The 22,302-nt window shown below is 50.3% G+C and overlaps 1 protein-coding gene across 2 annotated transcripts in view; it reads left to right on the top strand.

Moving 5' to 3' along the window:
• LOC138291226 (albumin-like) overlaps positions 1 to 22,302 on the top strand; it is a 447,949-nt gene that overhangs the window by 185,688 nt on the left and 239,959 nt on the right. For both annotated transcript variants that reach the window (XM_069230303.1, XM_069230304.1), the window contains exon 6: positions 416 to 513. In XM_069230303.1, the coding sequence (XP_069086404.1) occupies positions 416 to 513 (98 nt within the window). The remainder of the gene's footprint in view (positions 1 to 415; positions 514 to 22,302) is intronic.

Below are 22,302 nucleotides of genomic sequence, written 5' to 3'. Positions count from 1 at the left end.
TTTTCACCGGTCTATTTCTGTTCATTTGCCGTCCCGAGAAGAAAATTCCTGCTTAGTGGATACTTGAAATCTGATCCCTATACCGTGTGGTTTGCTCAAGTATCGGTATTTACCAGCCGAATTAGAACTAGGGCGAATTCCTTCTTGCCTGCTCTGTCCCCGGAGGCGAGCGAAGTTTTCCTGCTTGCCCTCTCTGCTGCCTGTGGATAGAAATCTGTGAAAATTAAATGCTCAGAAACGTCAAAGTCCAACCTACATGTTGCGGTAATGAATTGAGTCTGCGAATCAGTCTGAGGTTTAGTACTGAGGTTTTTGATGTTTACTCCGAGAGGGGTTTGGACAGAACTTTATTTTGATAAATAGTTGACTAGTGAAATGAAATGTGTATTTGTTCCTTGTCTTTCATGAAATCTAGATGCCAGCCCTCGCCAAAGAGTTGCAACAAACGAATTCGTTAGATAACAACTACTGTCGTGTGATCGACAAATATGGAGAAAGGACCTTCAAATCAATGTAAGATTTGCCATTTTTGTATTTCACGCCTGTGACAGATGAAAGTTGTAAACAAACCTACAGGGAACACATGATTTTGAAGGGGGTCTTTCGCTATATTCAAGATAATAAATGTGATTCATGGACACACCGTGGCCCAGATTTACAAACACTTTAGGGCATATTTATGAGCCTTGCGCCACATCAGCGCAATTTGTTACTCTAATGTGTGTTAGGTTGGTAAAAACGCTGCACCATAGTTACAAAGTGGCGCAATGCATGCATTTTGCCAATTTGTAAACCCTTGCGCTACATTATGCCTGCCCCAGGTATAATGTACGCAAGGGGGGTGGTCCGGCATTAGAAGGCCCAGAAAAATGGCGCAGTGGAATCTATGAGCCTAAGGCAGGTGTTAAAATGATGCTCCCATTGTTTTCAATGGGTCTCCTCTCACTTTGCAGGGTTAGCATCAACATTTTTGGTGCTAATCCTGCAAAGGCCAAGCTAACGTCAACATTTTTGACACTAGTTCCCTAAAGTGTACCATGGTGCGTGTATCATAAATACAGCGCACACATGGTGGCATTAGGGGGCGCATTGGGTGCAAGAAAAGTGGTGCATCATGACATGATGCACCACTTTTCATAAATATGTCCCTTTGTGTCATGTGTGCATTACTTTTTTAACACAAACCAAATGTAAAGCGTTGCTGTGGGATTTACAGTCCATTGAAACGCAAAGTAATGCAACTCCTTGCATTCATTTGCGCCAAGAGGTGATCCATTGGTGGTGCATGAGTGCTCCCATGGAAAAACCCTTGTTCTTTTTATGTAAATCCCTATTCTCAAAGAACTGTAGACAGGGACTTGCACCAAAACCCTTTGCCTCCTAGAGGCAGGTGTAACAATGACAAATGTTTTGATTTCTCCTAATTTTTCTCACTTTGCATATGTGCTGCATTGTACAGCACACTACAAATTTGGAAATATCTTCAAGCTTACTGGAAGGGACTCCTTCCGTCATAAAAACATATGCCTCACATAGCACAGAAAGACTTGCACTATAGCACAAGTGTCTGTGTTAGTGCAAGGTACCCAAAAGTGTGCCTGCGCAGGTAGAGAGCACAATAACACCCCATCTTAATAGATGTGGTGCTGTTCACTCACTTTCCGACAATGCAACACAGCAACTTTACTTGCTGTATTGCGTGACTTCTTAGTAAATCTGGGCCTTGTATTGAGGACATGTTCACACAGAAATGCTATCATACAGTGTTGCTGTTGAGGCTTGGTACTTTTTGTGAATTACTTGTACCTGAGTGAGGCAGTTTGTTGCATTCAAGTGACATCTTACTTTAAATACACACTGAACTCCCTACAGGAAGTGCCCCTCTTTCAATAGGACTCACTTGTGATGGGATATTGTTATTAGGGCTAGTTCTCGAAAACATAGATAGTGTTTGAGATGGCCAGTGATGAATTTGTGCAGGTGGCTGCAGGTGGCAGGCATGGGCACTCATTTTTGGAAACCAGGACATATTTTTAATCACACTTTTTAACCCAGGACAATAAACAGGAAAGCAGAGAAGGTAGAGAAGAAGATGAGAATGATTGGAACTTTTTGACATGGATAAAGAGGGAATGAAGAATAACTTGCAAAAGTGAGATAGCGAAACAGAGACTGTAAAGTGGTAGAAGAAAAAGATTTGGAGCAGAATCAAAACTAGGCAGCCTTGGTATTCTGGAGCACCATTGGCCATCTCCTCAGAGAAAGTTTGAGACTCTGGACTATGTGTTTTTTCACCAGTTACACACAGCATGCCTTTAGTCCAGTGACTTCATAAGTGCAGATATTCAAGCTTAAAAACAGTGTCAGAGACTATCCATAAAAACAATGGCCTTGATACCACAATAATTGGTATTACCTGGGTACTGATCATTCTTCTTGCAGTGAAGTAAACGGTAACCCTTTGTACAAGGTGAAAAATAGCTACTCAAATATCAAATACGGTGGAAGCAGAGGTGCTAAAAGCAGAAGCAAATAAGAACACAATTGACAAAAACCATGGGTGCCAAGGATATTCGAGAGAGATAAAAATGTCTAAAATAGCAGAAAACACAAAAGAATGATGGACGGAGTACTGAAACTTTTCAAATGCTCACCCCCAATCACAGATCTGGGTTTAATCCATCGTTCTTTTGCTCAGCATGCTACCCCAGTTTGGACCCAACCATAAGCAAATCAGTATTGACCCTGTTCCCCATGGGAACACTCCAGGCTGAACTGCCAGGCCAGGTTCTTCCTGGACAGAAAACAAGCATCATTCAACTGGTTTCAGGGTATCACTCTTCATTAACCAGGCTAGCTCGAATCCAGTGGCACAGTGAGCACGGGACCCAGGTCTGGGCATACCCTTCCCACTTAGGAGGACTTTAGCAACACAAAAGGGTGATGGACAGAGTGCTGAAACATTTCAAACACTCACCCCCAGTCACAGATCTGGCTTTAATCCATGATTCTTTTGCTCACCATGCCACCCCAGTTTTGACCCAGCCATATGCAAATCAGCCTTGACCTTGTTCCACATGGGAGCAATCAAGCACAAACTTCCAGGCCAGGTCCTCCCTGGACCAGAGACAAATAACTGGTCTTATCTGGGCACTGACCTTTCTTCCTGCAGTGAAGTAAAGGGTAACCCTTTGTAGAAGGTGAAAAATAGCTGCACAAATATCACCTACGGTGAAAGTGGAGGTGCTAAAACCAAAAGCAACTAAGAATACCGTTGACAAAAACATGGGTGCCAAGGATATGTGAGAGTGAGGAAATGCCTTAAATAGAAGAAAAGACATATGTGGAAAATTAAACAAAATAGAAACCAGAATTCAGAAAAACATGGCTTAAACACAAGAGCTAAAAACACAGAATCAGGACAGAAGGAAGAGGTAGTGGGATGAGGTTGACACTAAACTGACATCAAAAGACAAACTAAATTCCTCATAAACCTACATTTTATGGAAACAAATTTGTGAAGCTCAGGCGATAAGGATTCCAAATGGCAGGATATGAGGAAAAGAACACTGTATACGTGTGAGCTTTGAAGGTGCTCCCACAGGGCCTAAACTGCAGGACCCACAAGAGTAAAACCAGTTTGCTTTCAGGATATCATAGGATCACCTTTGATGGTTTGCTTTGAGCTATAAGTCAAACTTTTAAAGAAATATGTAAGAGGTGTGTGTTTGTTACAAAACAAAAGAAGCAAAAATATAGTTTGACAAATGAAGAACTTAAATGAGCCAAACAAGCTTATTTCTGAATAAGCTAAATGCCACACTTTGAAGAAAATTGGAAAGAGTACAAAAATAATCAATGGAATGTTAAGTGTTATTGAAGTTACAATGATAGACAACTCATAACTTTGCTGATTATTTTTATAACCTCTAGAGCTTTGAAAGTATCGAGATCCTGGAGTTCTTGTTTGTTAAATGTGCAGTTTCAATATCGCTTTGTGACAGTGCAAAATATTTCACAAGGGGCTACTTGTAGGAAAGTCCCCTCTTTCTGGCATGTTACCCCTACTTTGTGCCTGATGTCAATGTGCTTAGACTATTTTCACAAGGATCCTGATAACCAGGACCCCAAGGATTGTGCTCTCTCCTTTAAATTTAGTTGCTTTTGGCACTTCTGACACCCCACAATTGACATACAGGTGTACCCCTGTAAGTCCCTGGTATATGGTATTTAGGTACTCAGGGTATTGGTACACCAAGGCCCCCCCATGGGCTGCAGCATGTATTATTCCACCCAAGGGAACCCATGCAAACTGTGTCTGCTGGCCTGCCATCTTCAGCCAGAGTGAAAAGGTGAATGCACCCTTTCACTGCTGGTCACTCCACCAGGTCACTGTAAGTCACCCCAATGGTAAGCCCTTTCAGCCGAAGGGCAGGATGCAGGTCCTTGTGTGTGTGGGCACCCCTACATGAGCAGAAGTGGCCCTACAAATTCCAGGTAAAATTTCCTGGACTTCGTAAGTGCAGAAAAGCGATTTTAACTATGTACTGGCCAGTAGTCACTACCTGTGGTACAGCTAAATAATGGTAACTCCGAACCTAGGCATGTTTGGTATCAAACATGTCAGAATCATACCCCAATACTGATGCCAGTATTAGTGGTATGATCCATGCACTCTGGGGGCTCTTTAGAGGACCTTCCAATACTGCTCCTACCAGTGTTTCAGGGTCTGCGAGCAGCCTACGTTGCTGAAGCCCCTCAGACAGGATTCTGTCCTGCTGCTGCTTGACCAGCTAAAGCAGGAGAAGGCAGAAGAAAGGATTTCCTGTGGGAGACAGGTGCAATCTCAACTCCTTTGGAAATAGGTGTTACAGGGCTGGGGAGGGGTAGCTTCCCCACTCTACTGGTTTGCTTTGAAGGGCACATTTGGTGCCCTCCTTGCATTAACCAGTTTGCACCAGTCCAGGAATGCCTGGTCCCTGCTCTGGCACAAAACTGCACAGAGGGAAGGAGAGTGACCACTCCTCTGTCCATCACCACCCCAGAGATGGTGCCCAGAGCTCTTCCAGGTGGCCACTTAGTTCTGACATCCCGAAAACAAGATGTGCAGAGGCCCCTGGGAGCGTCTGACTGGTCAGGGTAGGTAGCTGAAGTCAGTTACACCCTTTGATAGGTGGTCAGAAGGTGACCAAGCCCCTTTTTGGCCTATTTAGGGTCTCCCTTGTGGGTGGGTCCCCATATTTGTGATGCAGGATTCCACCAGGGCTCCTCTGCAAAACCTTCTTCAGCTCCTGGCCAGGGGAATTGCTGTTGGACTCCACAGGAACCACCAAGACTGCAACACAGAGACAACCTCTCCTTGCAACATTGCTGCCTGGGCCTCACATAGTCTTGTTATGCCTGCTGCCAGTGGGTTGCTTGTGGGGGCTCCAACTGCTTCTGCTGGCTCTCCTGTCTTGTCAGTGTCAGCCTGGACTGCCCTCAAAGGCTCAAGTCCAGGGGACCTAGCTGGTCCTCTTCAGCTCTGAATATCTCCATCAGCTCCAGTTGCATTTGATTTGTCCTTTTTGGTAGTCCTCCTGACCACCTCCCCACCTGCAAATCCAGAGACCGACGGGGGACAGCTGCTAAGTGACTTCAGGGACTCCTCTACAGCTACTGGACCCCACAGCTGGACCTCATCCATCACCGGTGACCGGGATCTTCACCCGCAGAAGGGTGGGTTTTGCCTCCTGCCCCACCTGGACACTCCTACATGGACTGGTCTCTGTCCTCTTCTTTTGCGGGTCCCCTCCATCCAGAATCCACTATTAGGTTCCACTAGCCTGGTCCTGCTTTTGCAATATTCCATTTATGAGTCCCCATGTTAGCCTATCTGGGGGTCTTGTAGATATTTACCTCTAGGGGTTCCCCTCTCTCCCAGCCCTTGGCTAACCACTCCATATCCTCTGGTGGGAAACCCATTCTCGCATTCCACTTTTTTAGTATATGGTTTGACCACCCCATTTAGGGCCCTTGGTATTTTATGCTATTTCCTAATACTTACCTGTGTATATTTTGTGTGTACTTACCCCCAGAGTGGGGTTTGCCTACAGTAATCTAGTTTGGTGTTCCTGTGATAAAGTACCTTTATTTTTGCAACACTGTGTGGTTCCTTTCATGTGTGATAAGTTACTGTGTGACTACTGTGGTATTGCAAGTGCTTCACACTCCTCCTAGATAAGTCTTGGTTCCTCACCACAACTACCACTAGAGAGCCCTGGCTCCCTGGACAGTGTAACACTATCTAATAAGGGTTGCCCGGACCCGGTATAAGGTCTAACACCATAGGTGTCCACCACACACTGGGCCAACCTCCTACACCACTCATTACCTCCCGCCCCTCCCTCAAGTAACCAATGAGGCCCCTTGCCTCACCTAGACCCCTCCCCTCCATTTTTAAAAAGTCCCACCCACCCCAAGCCCCTCCTGTTTCTTTTTGTCTAAACCTAGACTTACCTTTCTTTCTCCTCCTTGGCGGGGGCTGTGGGGGCTTTGTTCTTCATTGCTGCCAGTAGCGGGGCTTCTGGAGGAGACTTCCTGGGCGGGCTGCACCAGTAGGTGGTGTGCGTGGCTGCCTTTGATGGTGCAGCTTCTGAGTTGTCTGACTAAGTTGGTTGGCTCTGTTGTATCTGGGGCTGTGCTTCCGGGTCACCGCCTCGCGGAGCAGGACATGTTCCTGGCTGAATATTTTCACAGTCTATGTGGTAAAGCGGGCTTTTGGACCCGCGTTTTCTGTATCTTTTGGGTTTTTGTCCTGATTGGCTCCAACTTATGCCGCTATTTCATTGGTGTAAGGGAGAAGTGCTTTTCCCCTTTTTAAGGCGTCTGAACGTGGTTTTGGGAATTCTGTTGTTCCATTATGTTGGAGAGAGGGGTGCAAAGCGGAGACATATTCTCTCCTCTTCGTCCTCTGAGGGGGAGGGGGTTCCTGTTCCCTTGCAGTCGGTACGTGTGCCCAGGGGTGCAGTTGATGGGCCTGCTCCTCTTATGACTCGGGAGGAGGTGCAGGACATGATTGAGGTGGCTGTCTCCAGGGCTCTCCAGACTGGTGCTGCCCGGTCTAGTCGTCCCTCTACTTCTCACGCTTCTGTGGCGGCTGTTGACTCCTATTCCTCGGAAGATGATGTTCCTTCTACTTCTTTTGGGGGAACATATGTGTCTAGTGAGGAGATGTGGGCCATTTTGGCTCTTGTGCGGGACAATCTGGGATTTCCTTCTTTGCAACTTGCGGGGTGGAATCTACCGTATTTCCTCAGTATGTTACCCCTTCTCGTTTTGCTATGCCTTTCCAGGGGCCGATAAGGACATGGTTTTCCGTGAATGGAAGGAGGTTGACAAGTCCCAGGGTCCCTGTTTTCTTCAGAAGTTATATTTGCTGTAAGGGGAGGATGTTCTACCTCCCTCTGTGCATTTGGAATCCATACTGGCTACATTGATTGGTAAAACCGCTGCCAATTCTGAAGACTGTACTCTTTCTGTTGCCACTGTCTGGAAGGTTGACTCTGGTATGAAAAGGACTTTTTTCTGCAGGGAATTTGGCTCTACGGGCCGGTATTTTTTCTGCATATTCTGCACAGTCATTGGTTCAGGACTTTGACAGGCTTGCTGTAGCTGTGCAGGATGGCTCTGAATGTTCTGAATTACTGTCTGTTATGGAACAGCAGGCCCGTTTGTTGGCGGGTATTTCCTCTGATGTTATCCGAACATCGGCTATGGCATCTGGGGCCGTGATTGGGGCCCGAAGGTCTCTATGGTTCCAGCAGTGGAAGGCGGACCCTGGGGAGAAGGTGGCTCTTCTGCGACTTCCTTTTGAGGGTCAGGCTCTGTTTGGGGATCAGTTGCCAGCCATGATTTCTAAGGCCTTTAAGGACCATAAGCATGCCTTGCCTTATAAAGGAGGTTCCTCGTGTGGCAAGGGGTGGAAGAAACATTCTAGGTAATCTCCCAAGTTTGAACCTTGTTCCTCTTCTTCCAGGAAACATAGGTTTCAGCCCCGCTTTTCTCCTAAGAGGTCTGTTTCATCTACAAAGGGTGCTCCCAAGAAGGGCTCCTGACAATCAAAGTTTTGGCAATTGGCCAGTTGGCAGATGACTGCAGCATTTTCTGTCCGCTTGGCAAAGAGATCTCACCGATCGTTGGGTCCTGACCATTGTGGAGAATGGATACACCATAGAGTTCGATCTTGTTCCTACGATACTGGGGTTTGTCTGTCGCTTTTGCCTGCGGAAGGAGACAGGAGGGTGGCCTTGCTCAAGGGAATCTGGGATTTGCTGTTGAAGGGGGCCATCTCCAGGATGCCTCTGGGGGAACAGGGCCACGGGGCTTATTCCATCCTGTTCCTTGTTCTGAAAGTGACTGGGGATTTACGTCCTGTCTTGAAATTCAAATGGGTGAATTCTTGGATCAAGACTGCATTTCAGAATGTTGACCATTCAGGCAATTCTTCCTCTGATTGGCCTAGGGGATTTTTTGGGGTCTCTGGATCTTCAGGATGATTACCTCCGCATGCCTGTCACGGAATCCTCTCAGAAGGTCCCGTGTTTTGCAATCAGTCCAGACCATTTCCAGTTCTGTGTTCTTCCCTCTGGCCTAAAATCCTCTCCCAGGGTTTTCACAAAAGTACTGGCTCCACTGATGGCTCTTCTGCATGCAGAAGTGGTGTTCGTGCATCCTTACCTGGTGATCTTTGGGTATAGGCTCCCTACGCCGATCTGATGTGGGTTCCTGTGGCATGTGTCTTGCAAGTACTCCAGGGTAACAGCTTTTTGATAAATTGGGGGACATCAGATTTCAAACCTTCCCAGGATCTGGTGTTCATCGGGGCTCAGTATCTGACTCTGGTGGGGTTGGTGACTGTATCAGAGAGGAGGTTGCTGGGCCTTCAGGAGCAAGTAAGCACTGTGGCTTGAGGGTCACTTGGCTTCGGTGATCTTCCTGGTGCCTTGGGCCAGGTTTTATCTCCTTTGTCTGGTCAGCTGGATTCTCTCCCATTGGTCTCTGGATCCTTGTAATCTTCTGGCGAAAATTCTTGTTTCGGATTCCATCTGCAGGGTGTTGGGTTGATGGCTGGTGCTGGCTTATCTCTGGGTAGGGGTGCCCTTGTCTCCTCCGGTGCTCGTGGTGGTAATGACCAATGCCAGCCTCTCAGGGTGAGGGGCATGGCTGAGGTCGGAGCAGGTTCGGGGATTTTGGTCTCTCCGAGAGTCGGGGAGGTCCTCGAATTGGAGGGAGTCGAAAGCTGCTCTGCTGGCTCTGGTGCATTTTCAGGGGCTCTTGCAGGGGAAAGTGGTGCTGGTCCAGGCGGACAACTTGGTTGCAAGTCTTACATCAACAGACAGGGGGGTACAAGGTCCAGCTCTCTGAATCTAATTGCTCAGGACATTTTCTTCTAAGCTCAGAATTCTGTTCTGTCTCTTTGGGCCACCTACATTCAGGGAGTGGACAATGTTCAGGCGGATCTGTTGAGCAGGATCATTCCTTCCTCCCGGGATTTCTCCATTCAGTTGTCTCTGTTCCCTTGTCTGGTGCGGGGGTGGAGTCATCCAGTTGTGGACTTGTTTACCTCCCCGGGGAATGCTAAGGTGAGGAGGGTCTGCTCCCGGTTTCAGTGTCCTCAGGCTTGGGCAATGGATGGTCTGACTTGTCAGTGCCCGCAGGGTCTTCTTTCTGCATTTCCCCCTTTTCAGTTGATCTGCTCCTTTCTTGTCTGGGTGGGGGCTCAGGTGATTTTGATCGCTCCCCGTTGGCCTTGTGCAAATTGGTTTCCTTTGCTTTGGGTGATGGGCTCTGGGGCGGAGTGAGTTCTTCCTTTCCATTCCTCTCCTCTGATGTTTCCTTTCCTCTCCCGGGGGTCCTTGCAGAGGCTGCACTTGACAGCTTGGAGGTTGAACAGCAGTGGTTGACAGGGCTGGGGGGGCCTGGTCCTTTGGCTGTGACCTTGCAGGCCACAAGGCGTAAGTCCACGTTGCATTCCTATGATTGTCAGTGGAAGGTTTTGTCCTCTTAGTGTTTGCGGCAACAGATTGACCCTACTGTGGCCTCTCTGTTTGTGGTGATGCAGTTTTTGCAGGATGGGGCCCGTATGGGGTTGTCTGTGGCTACTTTACGAGTGCAGTGTGCAGCGATCCAAGCCTTTAGGGGTCCTTGGTGGAATTTGAAGGATGATAGTAATTTGATGCCCACATTTATTCAGGGCCTGGTGAACTTGTTTCCGCTACCGGTATGTACTTTTCCTAGCTGGAGTCTCCAGTTAGTGTTGGATGTCTTGACGGACCCACCATTTTAACCTCTGGTGGACATTGATTTGAAGCATTTGACTTTAAAATCTTGTTTTATGGTGGCTATTACTTATGCCAGGAACTTGGGGGAGTTGGGTGCTTTATCCTGCTCTTTTCTTTTTTGTAAAATGTTTCCGGATCAGGTTGTTCTGGTTCCGATTCCCTCTTTTGTACCGAATGTGAATTCAGCTTTTCATGTCTGACAGGAAGTGATCCTCCCTGCCTTTTGTTCCGACCCTTCCTTGGAGGAGGAGGTCAGGTTGCATGGTTTGGATGTGCATCGGGCCTTGTTGTGGTACCTGAAGGTGGTTGCTGCCTTTCGGGAAGGGGATTCTTTGTTTGTTCATTTTGGTCCTGCACGGAAAGGGGAAAAGCCATCTACTGCTTCCTTGAGTCACTAGATTCGGGCTATGGTGCTATTGGCCTGTGCTTTCAAAGGGATGGTGCCTCCTCCTGGGATTCAGGGTCGTTCCACTAGGGGTATGACGGCTACGGTGGCTGAGTTGCAGGGCGCTTCAGTGATGGAGATTTGTATAACTGCTACTTGGGCCTCTACCTCCACTTTGTTCAGCACTACAGAATTGCTGAATTGGAATGATTGGAGTCTGCTTTGGGGCACAAGGTATTGTCCTTTATGATGGAATAAGGGCCTTTATGTGTCTTGACGGGTTGTAATTAAATGTTTTTTTCTGCAGTGCAACTCAGTTGTCTGTCTTCTGATTTCTTGCTATGTCTCATTGGTTACTTAAGGAAGGAAAGGGAGGGACAGGGGGTAATGCGTCAATTACTTATTGTTAATGGCATTACTCCTAGTCCTACTCCCTTGCCTTCCTTACAGTTCCCTACCGTCCTTACGGTGCAGGACAACTGAGCTTCCTTTGGCTTGGTTCAGTACAGGTGGGGCCTGGGGCGAGGGGGACTTTTTAAAAAGGGAGGGGAGGGGTCTAGGTGAGGTAAGCGGCCTTACTGGTTACTTAAGGAATGCGAGGGAGTAGGACTAGGAGTAATGCCATTAACAATAAGTAATGGACGCATGATAATGGGTGGGGTGATGAAATTTCCTACTCAATCTACAACCTCTGCCTTTTGCCTTCACAGTGGAAAAGTTCAAGTCATCCCTCTGATTCTTTGCGCCTGTCCCACCACTTCAATCCACCTTCGCTAACTCACTCACTTCACCATCTAAGGCTCTGCTCAGCATCTCATACCTGGTGATCATAGGAGGAATGTGGGCTTTAATCATCTCTGACAATATAGGACTTCCCACTCACAGGAGATCCTGGAGCCCAATATCACCAGAAGAAGGCTGATTGCAGTTTTACTATGTCCTGAAATAAATAGCATAGGGTCTCAGTTTTCCAACTTTGATTGACTTTGTAATATTAAGAAATATTTCACCCTTAAAAAAAGATCCCTTAAAGAATTTGGCTACAAGCTGTTTAATTATGGAGTAAAAATGATCAAAACCATCAAAAGAAAATAGTACTTTTGGCATAAGCATTCTCCAGCCTTTTACATAGCATTTAGGCCCTCATTACAACATTGGCGGTAAAAGCCGCTTACCGCCGTGCAGAAGACCGCCAATACACCGCCGCAGCCGCAGAATTCTGCCACAGCTATTATGACCGACATCTCGGAATCCGCCAAAAGTCAGACACCCACACAAGTCCGCCACACCAAAGGTCAGTGATAAACTGGCAAAAACAAAACCTCCACCCTCACACCAACAGAAATACGCCCACACTATCACGACACAAGAATCCACGTGGCGATCTTTCATCCACAGTATTCCATTGGCGGTACACACCGCTGCGCTCAAAACATCCCCACATTGGACAATTCAAAATATACACACCTGAGACACATTCCCACACCACTCCCACACACCCATTACAATATAAAACATACACCCACATCACCCACAAACCCCCACGACAAACAATTCAGAAAGAAGGCCAGAGAGCGACACCACCAGCAAGAATAATAGCATCCACAGGCACACAACACCATCACCCACACAACTTCCGCGTACCTCACACAACACACCACTACATATCACCACACTTATCACCACAGACTCCACCACACACATCACCTGCACCACCCCATGGCACGGCAAAGACACTCCAGGTTCTCGGAGGAGGAGCTCAGGGATATGGTGGAGGAAATCGTCCGGGTAGAGCCACAGCTATTCGGAGTACAGGTGCAGCACACCTCCATAGCTAGGAAGATGAAGCTATGGCGCAGAATAGTGTACAGGGTCAACGCAGTGGGACAACACCCAAGAAATCGGGAGGACATCAGGTGGTACGACCTACGGGGGAAGGTGCGTTCCGTGGTCTCAAGACACCACCTGGCAGTTCAGCGGAATGGCGGCGGACCCCCACCTCCTCCCCCACAACTAACAACATGGGAGGAGCAGGTCTTGGCGATTCTGCTTCCTGAGGGCCTCGCAGGACTAGGTGGAGGAATGGACTCTGGTAAGTCAAAGCTTTACTATTACATCCCCCACCCTACCTGCATGCTGTCACATACCCCAACCCTCACCCTCACCCCCAGCACCCCAACTCCTCACAAATGTCCCAACATCACAAACCACACATCCCAACACCAAGCCCTGCATGCAACTACAAAGCATGGACACCAATCACCAAAGCATGCCCACTGCACATACCCATACACCCCCCTAAACCACCATCACACAAGCTCCCACACAGGAATGCTAGCACTGGGGTACACGGTCACCCACCCATTGCACACCATTACACACACAGATTTAACAAACATCCTTTTATACCCCTGCAGGACCCCTACCCAACGTCACCGGACAGGAGGGTCCACACATGTCCACACCACCAACAGAAGAGGCCCACAGTGATGACAGCACCTCTGTCCAACTGGATCTAGATGACCAGCCCGGACCATCGGGGACCTCTGGACAGTCGGTTCCCCTCACACAGGCACAGGCCACCACAGACCTTCCCCCCTCTGGAAACACCAGCACAGCACCCACCCAGCGGGCCCATACCTCCGTCCCCAGGACACGTCAATCAGCTGTGTGTCCACCACTACAGGGAACCCAGGATAACCTACCAACCCAACAACAACAGGGACCTGGGGGCAGTGGTAGTGGGCACGCGGTCCAGGGGACGGAGGCACTGGAACACAGGGGAACTGGGAGGGCTGCCATGCGATAGGGGGCAGACAAGCCAAGGGAACCCACTCTCCACAAGGCCCTCTTCTCCATCAAGGGAGCATACCACTACTCCCAGGAGACGATGGCAACGGTACTGGCCAAGTTTCAGGAGACCCAGCGCATGCAGGAGGAACAGTATATGGGCTTCAGGGAGGAACTCAGAACCATCAGCTCCACCCTGGTACCATGGTAGGGGTGCTGAAGGAAGTACTCAACACCAGGAGGGACACTGTGGCACTACAAGGGACCCCTGACACTAGCATGGACGATGAACTGCCCACCACCTCCGCCGGCGCTAGTGGACAGGACGCCCGGCCACAGGACCACCACACCAGCACTCCCCCCCCCTGCAGAGGGAGAACCACCCCGCAAACAGTCCCTGAGATCCAGGAACAAGACAGAGAATGATGCCAAGACCCCCGCCAAGAAATGAGACCACCCTGATTGTCATCCTACTGTTCCACTTTGTCACCCTATCCATAATTAAACTGCCCCAGGTCCACTTCCTATGCCCATATGGGCAATGCACTTGTGAGACTAATAGAGTGGACTCTGCCATGGACACTCCTCCACCATCACCCCTCACCATTTCACTACCCCCTCCAATATTTAGCATTTAAATAAACACACCTAAAGCACAAAATGATCTGGAGTCTGTCTGTGATTTCGAAATAGTGTATTAGCAATTATAGTGACAAAATGTTTTTGAAATAGTAATGCCAACATACCTATATCACACAGCTCTAGACCATGAGGAATCTAAGCAGATGTCACACAGTGGGACCCACATCTGTGAAACCGTAAGGGAAAATGACAACTCAGTGAGCATACACTGGGTGAAAACGACAGACAGGAGAGAGGTAGTAGTGTTAAAGTACATGTAGTAGGCAGGATTGTATTCTTACCTGTGTCTCACTGGAAATATTGCTGGATCACTGAGTCCCTGTTGTGCATGTCTTCTTCCTCTGCTTCCTCCTCATCACTGTCCACAGGCTCCACAGCTGCAACAACACCGCCGTCTGGACCATCCTCCTGCAGAAAAGGCACCTGGCATCGCAAAGCCAAGTTGTGAAGCATACAGCAGGCCACAATGATCTGGCACACCTTCTTTGGTGAGTAGAATAGGGATCCACCTGCCATATGGAGGCACCTGAACCTGGCCTTCAGGAGGCCGAAGGTCCGCTCGATCACCCTCCTAGTTTGCCCATGGGCCTCATTGTAGCGTTCCTCTGCCCTGAGATTTCTCACTGGGGTCAGTAGCCATGACAAGATGGGATAACCAGAGTCACCTGCAAATGGTGAGGGGCAACTGTTAAACACACACTAACCTGGAGGGATAACCCCAGACCCAGACAACCATTCCCACTGACTTCCTTCCAGGTCCTCACCTAATAGCCACACACGGTGCCTCTGGAGCTGACCCATCACATAAGGGATGCTGCTATTCCGCAGGATGTAGGCGTCATGCACTGCGCCAGGGAACATGGCATTCACATGGGAGATGTACTGGTCTGCCAAACATATCATCTGTACATTCATAGAATGATAACTCTTCCGGTTTCTGTACACCTGTTCACTCCTGTGGGTGGGGACCAAAGCCACATGGGTTCCATCAATGGCACCTATGATGTTGGGGATATGTCCCTGGGCATAGAAATCACCTTTCACTGTAGGCAAATCCTCCACCTGAGAGAAAACAATTTAGCGCTGCATGTGTTTCAGAAGGGCAGACAACACTCTGGACAATACGTTGGAAAACATAGGCTGGGACATCCCTGATGCCATGGCCACAGTTGTTTGAAAAGAGCCACTTGCAAGGAAATGGAGCACTGACAGCACCTGCACGTGAGGGGGATTCCTGTGGGATGGCGGATTGGTGACATCAGGTCTGGCTCCAACTGGGTACACAGTTCCTGGATTGTGGCACCGTCATGCCTGTAGGTGATTATCAAATGTCACTCCTCCATTGTTGACAGGTCCACCAACGGTCGGTACACCGGAGGATGCCGCCATCTCCTCACATGTCCCAGCGGACGGTGCCTATGAAGGACAATAGCAAGCACAGAGCCAAACAACTCAGAGGTACGCACCCACAGTTTACCCACAACACAAATCATACACAAAAGGTGGCCTGTATGTGTGTTGAGACTAGGCCTAGGTATGTGTGACGCAGTTGAAAATGAAGCCATGTGGGCCCCTGAAATGGTGGCTGCCTGACCTGTAAAGTGGGACAATGGGATGTGAGGTAACTGCACTGGCGTTGTACACCGTTGGATGCCGCATTGGTTAACATTTGACACTATGGGTCCCAGGAGCCAATGACTATGTACGCCGGCGGTGACGGTACGCACCGCCGCGGACGTGACAGCAATTTTCTATCTGTTCAATCACTCAATACCTGATCTTCGACAGGAGAGGACCTACACTGCATGTGCTGTTGTGACCTCGGTCTGGAAGAGACAATGGCTCGTGCGTCTGGGGATAGGGCCCCTGCCTTCACATCGGAGGAGTTGGAGAAGCTCGTGGATGGGGTCCTCCCCCAGTACACGCTACTCTACGGTCCTCCAGACAAACAGGTAAGTACAAAGGGAGCATGTTGTATGGGCTATGCCTGTGTGGAGAGGGCTGGATGTAAGAAGGAAGGGGGCAGAGTGCTGCGTGCATGAAAGACGGTGAATGCATGTGCCACATGGCAAGGATAGGGATGGGGGCCAATCACTTTGACGGTGCAGCTGGTAATAACTTCTCTTTTTCCCCTGTACATTTCATGTAGGTCAGCGCCCACCAGAAAAAAGATATTTGGCGTGCCATCGCCAAGGACATCCAGGCTGGCAGTGGCCTACCTGGAGTTGGATGGGCGCTTGAGGGCATCACAGCAGACCCAAGAGGGTGAGTACAGTCACATTCTGCTGACTTTGCGTGCAGTGGAGTTGTCTGGGTGGGGGAGGAGGGCTGCGGGTTTCCCTAGGCCAGGTCGAGTTCACCGTAAGGCAGGCCATGTGGAACCCCAGCCCACCTCTGTAGACTGCCAAGTACAGCTATTCATGCCCCTGTGTCATCTATGTGTGCAGATGTCGTCCATAGCCTTGTAGGCCATTTCCCAGGAATTGAACAGTGGAGCCCAAGAGTGCGGCGTAGTGCAGGGGGCTTCTGTGTCTGTCTTGTCCGCCAACGGTAGCAGTAATCCATGCATTCAACATGTCTTTCTTCTGTCGTCCTCCCCTTTTTGTGGTTTCCCTGTTTTTCTGTGCATAAGTATCATCAGGCAGAGGAGCAGTGGCACCGGAGCACGAGGGAGCTGCATCCCACATGGCCCTGGAGGGCGTGACTACGGACTCAGAATTCAACAGTGGGTCCGAGGGCGAGGGGAGCTTCACGGCGGGGACAGGAGCTGAGACCAGCGACACGGACACGTCCTCTGATGGGAGCTCCCTTGTGGTGGCGGCAACATATGTGCCCCCACATCTACAGGTACAGCCGCCACCCCCCCTACCAGCACCGCCCTCCCAGCATCCCCTCAGCCTTCGCCCCGTGCCCGCTCACCCAGGAGGGTGGGCATCACCTTTGCCCCAGGAACCTCAGCCCCTGCCCAGTCACCCCTGCTACCCTCAGTGAGTAGGCTATTGACCTCCGTAGGTCCCTCACTGTTGGGCAGTCTACCATTTTGAATGCCATTGAGGGTGTAGAAAGGCAGTTGCAACAAACTAATGCATTCCTGGAGGGCATTCATTCTGGTCAGGCGGCCCTTCGCTGAGCTTTTCAAACTCTGGCCTCAGCACTGATGGCAGCCATTGTCCCCGTCTCTAGCCTCCCCCCTCCAACTTCCTCCACCTAGACCCAATCCCCTTTACCTCCGCCTATCCCAAGCACACCATCAGACCAGCATGCACACACGTCAACACACAAGGGAAGCTCAGGCAAACATAAGCACCACACAACCAACAGGCACTCACACAAGCAACACACACATGTAGACACACCAACATCCACTGCCTCCACTGTGTCCCCCTCCTCCTCGTCTCCCTCCTCCCTCCCAGTCTCGTCTACACTCACACCTGCATGCACTACCTCTACAGCCACTACCTCCCTCACCAGCACACCCACCAGCACACCCCGCTCACGTGCAGTCAGCACCCCACTACCATTCACACGTCCCCTGTGTCCTCTCCCAGTTTGTCTGTGACGCCCCCTCCCAAGATACACAAATGCAGGCACACACCCACCCAACAGCCATCCACCTCACGACAGCCTCCAGCACATGCACCTGCACCTGCACCCAAAGTCACCAAACGCACACCTCCTACTACCACCATCTCTTTCTGCACTCCCAACCCCCCTCCAGCTACCCATCCCAGTGTGTCCAAAAAACTTTTCCTGTCCAGCCTTGACCTTTTTCCCACACCTCCCCCACCCCGTCCATCTCATAGGTCTCAAACGAGCACCTCAGCCACAGCCTGTAGTCACCGGTATGTTGAGTGCGCCGGCCATCAGGACAGCCAGTGTGGCACGGAGCCACAGCACAGACAGTCCCCTACCTGTGAAGCATCAGAAGTTGGCCAGTGCCCGGCGGGTGAGGGGTAAGACTCCAGCCACCAAAGCCGCTCCCAGGAGTCCCGTTGGGAGTGTGGAGTCAGCTGTGACACCTTCCAAGGTGGGGAAGGGCCACAAGAAACCCGGCAAGTCTGGGAAGAGCTGCACGGCGGAGAAGACCGCCATCATCCCCGCTGCCCAGGAGGACACCGCCAGCCCCAGCCCAGCTGCCCAGGAGGCCACCGCCAGCCCCAGTGCAGCTGCCCAGGAGGCCACCGCCAGCCCCAGATGCCCAGGAGTGCACCGCCAGCCCCAGGCCAGCTGCCCAGGAGGCCACCCCCAGCCCAGCTGCCCAGCTGCCCAGGAGGCCACCGCCAGCCCCAGCCCAGCTGCCCAGGAGACCACTGCCAGCCTCAGACCAGCTGCCCAAGAGGGCACCGCCAGCCCCAGCCCAGCTGCCCAGGAGGGCACCGCCGGCCCCGCTGATCCATGAAGGACTGCCTGCACCAGCCCCGCTGGGCCATGAAGGACCGCCAGCACAAGCCCCGCTGGGCCATGAAGGACCGCCAGTCCCAGCCCCGCTGGGCCATGAAGGACCGCCAGCACCAGCCCCGCTGGGCCATGAAGGACCGGCAGCATAAGCCCCGCTGGGCCATGAAGGACCACCAGTACAAGCCCCGCTGGGCCATGAAGGACCGCCAGCACAAGCCCCGCTGGGCCATAAAGGACCGCCAGCACAAGCCCGGCTGATCCATGAAGGACCGCCAGCACAAACGCTGCTGGGCCATGAAGGACCGCCAGCAAAAGCCCCGCTGGGCCATGAAGGACCGCCAGCCCCAGCCCCGCTGATCCATGAAGGACCGCCAGCACCAGCCCCGCTGGGCCATGAAGTACCGTCAGCACAAGCCCCGCTGGGCCATGAAGGACCGCCAGCACAAGCCCCGCTGGGCCATGAAGGACCGCCAGTCCCAGCCACGCTGGGCCATGAAGGACCACCAGGACAAGCCCTGCTGGGCCATGAAGGACCGCCAGCACAAGCCCCGCTGGGCCATGAAGGACCGCCAGCACAAGCACCACTGAACAGGGTACCGCCATCTCAAGCACCGCTGAACAGGGCACCGCCAACTCAAGCACCGCTGAACAGGGAACCGCCAACTCAAGCACCTCTGCACAGGGCACCACCACCTCAAGCACCGCTGCACACGGCACCGCCAACTCATGCACCGCTGCACAGGGCACCGCCAACTCAAGCACCGCTGAACAGGGCACCGCCAACTCAAGCACCGCTGCACAGGGAACCGCCAACTAAAGCACCGCTAGCCCATGAGCAGCAGGGGCACTGACGCAACTGGGTCCTCATGGAGTGTGTAGAGGTGAGCGTTTTTCCTTCGAAATTCCTGTTTCCGCCGTGTTTTTATCCACAGTGAATCCACCCCGGAAAAGGTGGCGGATTGGCCTGTCATAATAGTGTGGGCCGTACATTTTCTACCGCCTGTCTGTTGGCGGTGACTGCCACGCTGTTTGTTTGTACCGCCGTGCTGGTCGGAGTGTTAAAGTGGCTGTCTTTGTTGGCGGTTTCCGCCACGGTCGTTATTGCTATTTTTTTACCGCCGACCTGTTGGCGGTCTTACCGCCGCTTTAACATCGTCCGCCAGGGTTGTAATGACCACCTTAGATTGTAAGGATAAAAACAAATCTTACTATTCAAATTTATTTCAAAAAGTTAAACAGAAAACAATATCTCATGAGAATATTTACTAGAAGGCATTAGCCCATACAGAGACTGGTGGGGCTATTGTGACACATTTTTTGACACATGTTCTTTCTTTGTTGTGGTGTTGCACTTTGTTAGAAATGGAGTCTTTGGTTGGCAGTCGGGTTACCCCCTGTCCAAGCAAGGACCCTCACTCTAGTCAGGGTAAAAGAGAATCACCCTCAGCTAACCCCTGCTTAACCCCTTGGTAGCTTGGCACGAGCAGTAGTCTTAACTTCAGAGTGCTATATGTAAAGTATTTGTATCAACACACTTAGGGCCAGATGTAGCAAAGCTTTAGCGAGTCGCTAAAGGCCCTTTGCCATGTAGAAATGCATTTTGCGAGTCGGAACCGACTCGCAAAATGCATTTCCGAGTCGCAAAAATGAAGGGGTGTTCCCTTCCTATTTGCGAGTCGCTATGGTATGCATTTTCATTTGCGACCGCAATTGCGGTCGCAAATGAAAGCGCAGTTACCATCCACCTGAAGTGGATGGTAACCCAGGCGCAAACGGGAAGGGGTCCCCATGGGATCCCCTCCCCTTTGTGTCTGGCACTAAAAATAATTTTTCAGAGCAGGCAGTGGTCCAATGGACCACTACCTGCCCTGAAAAATACCGAAACAAAAGGTTTTGTTTTATTTTTCAAAGCGCAGCTCATTTTCCTTTAAGGAAAACGGGTTGCATTTTGAAAAAAAAAAACTGCTTTATTTAAAAGCAGTCACAGACATGGTGGTCTGCTGTTCCCAGCAGGCCACCATCCCCGTGAGTGCCCTGAATCGCTATGGGGTTGCAAATTGCGACCCACCTCATTAATATTAATGAGGTGGGTCTTTGCAACCCCATAGCGACTCGCAGAAGGTGTCTGAGACACCTTTCTGCATTCCAAATTGCGAGTTACAATTTGCGAGTCGCTGGGACTCGCAAATTGCAAGTCGCAATTTGGAATAATGCTACATCTGGCCCATAGTAACTTAATGAAAACACTACAAAATGACACAACACAGGTTTAGAAAAATAGAGAATATTTATCTAAACAAAACAAGACCAAAACAACAAAAATCCACAATACACGTCATCAAATGAAAAGCAAAAAGAGTCTTCATGTAGTTTTATACACACACTAACACTATTAGCGTGAAAATGTACCTTGGGTGTGTCAAAAATAACCCTGCACGGGCGAGTGCGCATCAAAAAGGCTTGCTTCACTCACTCACGAGACCTTGCATTGTTTCACCTTTTGTCGGGTCGAGGTGCATCGTTTCTTTTCTCCGCAGGAAAGCAATGCGTCAATCGAGTCAGCACTCTCGGGTCCAGGCAGGCCTTGCATTGTTTTTACACGCCGAGCGGTGTTTGCTTCGGAAATCCAGCTGCACGATGATCCGAAAACCACAGAGCGCCGGTCGTGATCTCATAGCCTCCGTTTGCTATGCTGCGTGTCATTTCTCCAGCTCCGTGCATCGATTCTTCGGTCACGTTGCAGGCGAGCGTCGATTTTCAGCTGCGAAGCCGGCGGTGCGTCGATTTTGACAGCCGCAGATCGGAGTTGCATCAATCTTTTCCCCGCACGGTGTTCTGTGCTTGGATTTCTTCCTCTTAGGCTGCCAGCTTCTCCTTTCAGGGTCCCAGGAACCTTATGGGCACCACAGGTCAGAGGAGTCTCTCCAGACACCCCAGGTGCTGGCAGAGAAAAGTCTTTGCTGTCTCTGAGACTTCAAACACCAGGAGGCAAGCTCTAAATCAAGCCCTTGGAGACCTTCAGAAGATGTTAGGCACACAAAGTCCAGTATTTGCCCTCTTACTCGGGCAGAAGCAGCAACTGCATGATAGCCCCACAAAGCACAGTGACAGGAACGGCAGCTCTTCTTCCTCACCTCTTCAGCTCTTCTCCAGGCAGAGGTTCCTCTTGGTTTCCAAAAGTGTTCTAAAGTCTGTGGTTTTGGATGCCCTTCTTATACCTAATTTCTCCTTTGAAGTAGGCCTACTTCAAAGCAAAGTCTCTCTTGAATGTGAAATCCTGCCTTGCCTAGGCCAGGCCCCAGACACTCACTAGGGGGTTGGAGCCTGCATTGTGTGAGGGCAGACACAGCCCTTTCAGGTGTGAGTGACCACTCCTCCTCTCCCTCCTAACACAGATGGCTCATCAGGAAATGCAGACTGCACCCCAGCTCCCTTTGTGTCACTGTCTAGTGAGAGGTGCAACCAGCCCAACTATCAAACTTACTCAGACAGGGAATCCACAAACAGGCAGAGTAACAGAAATGGTATAAGCAAGAAAATGCTCACTTTTAAGAGTGGCATTTTCAAACACACAATCTTAAAATCAACTTTACTAAAAGATGCATTTTTAAATTGTGAGCTCAGAGACCCCAAACTCCATATGTCCATCCACTCCCACAGGAATCTACACTTTAATCATATTAAAAGATAGCCCCCATGTTAACCTATGAGAGGGACAGGCCTTACAACAGTGAAAAACGAATTTAGTAATATTTCACTGTTAGG

This window comes from Pleurodeles waltl, chromosome 1_1, assembly GCF_031143425.1.
Source record: "Pleurodeles waltl isolate 20211129_DDA chromosome 1_1, aPleWal1.hap1.20221129, whole genome shotgun sequence".
NCBI classification, from domain to species: domain Eukaryota; kingdom Metazoa; phylum Chordata; class Amphibia; order Caudata; family Salamandridae; genus Pleurodeles; species Pleurodeles waltl.
This window is presented reverse-complemented; position numbering and strand designations above follow the sequence as displayed.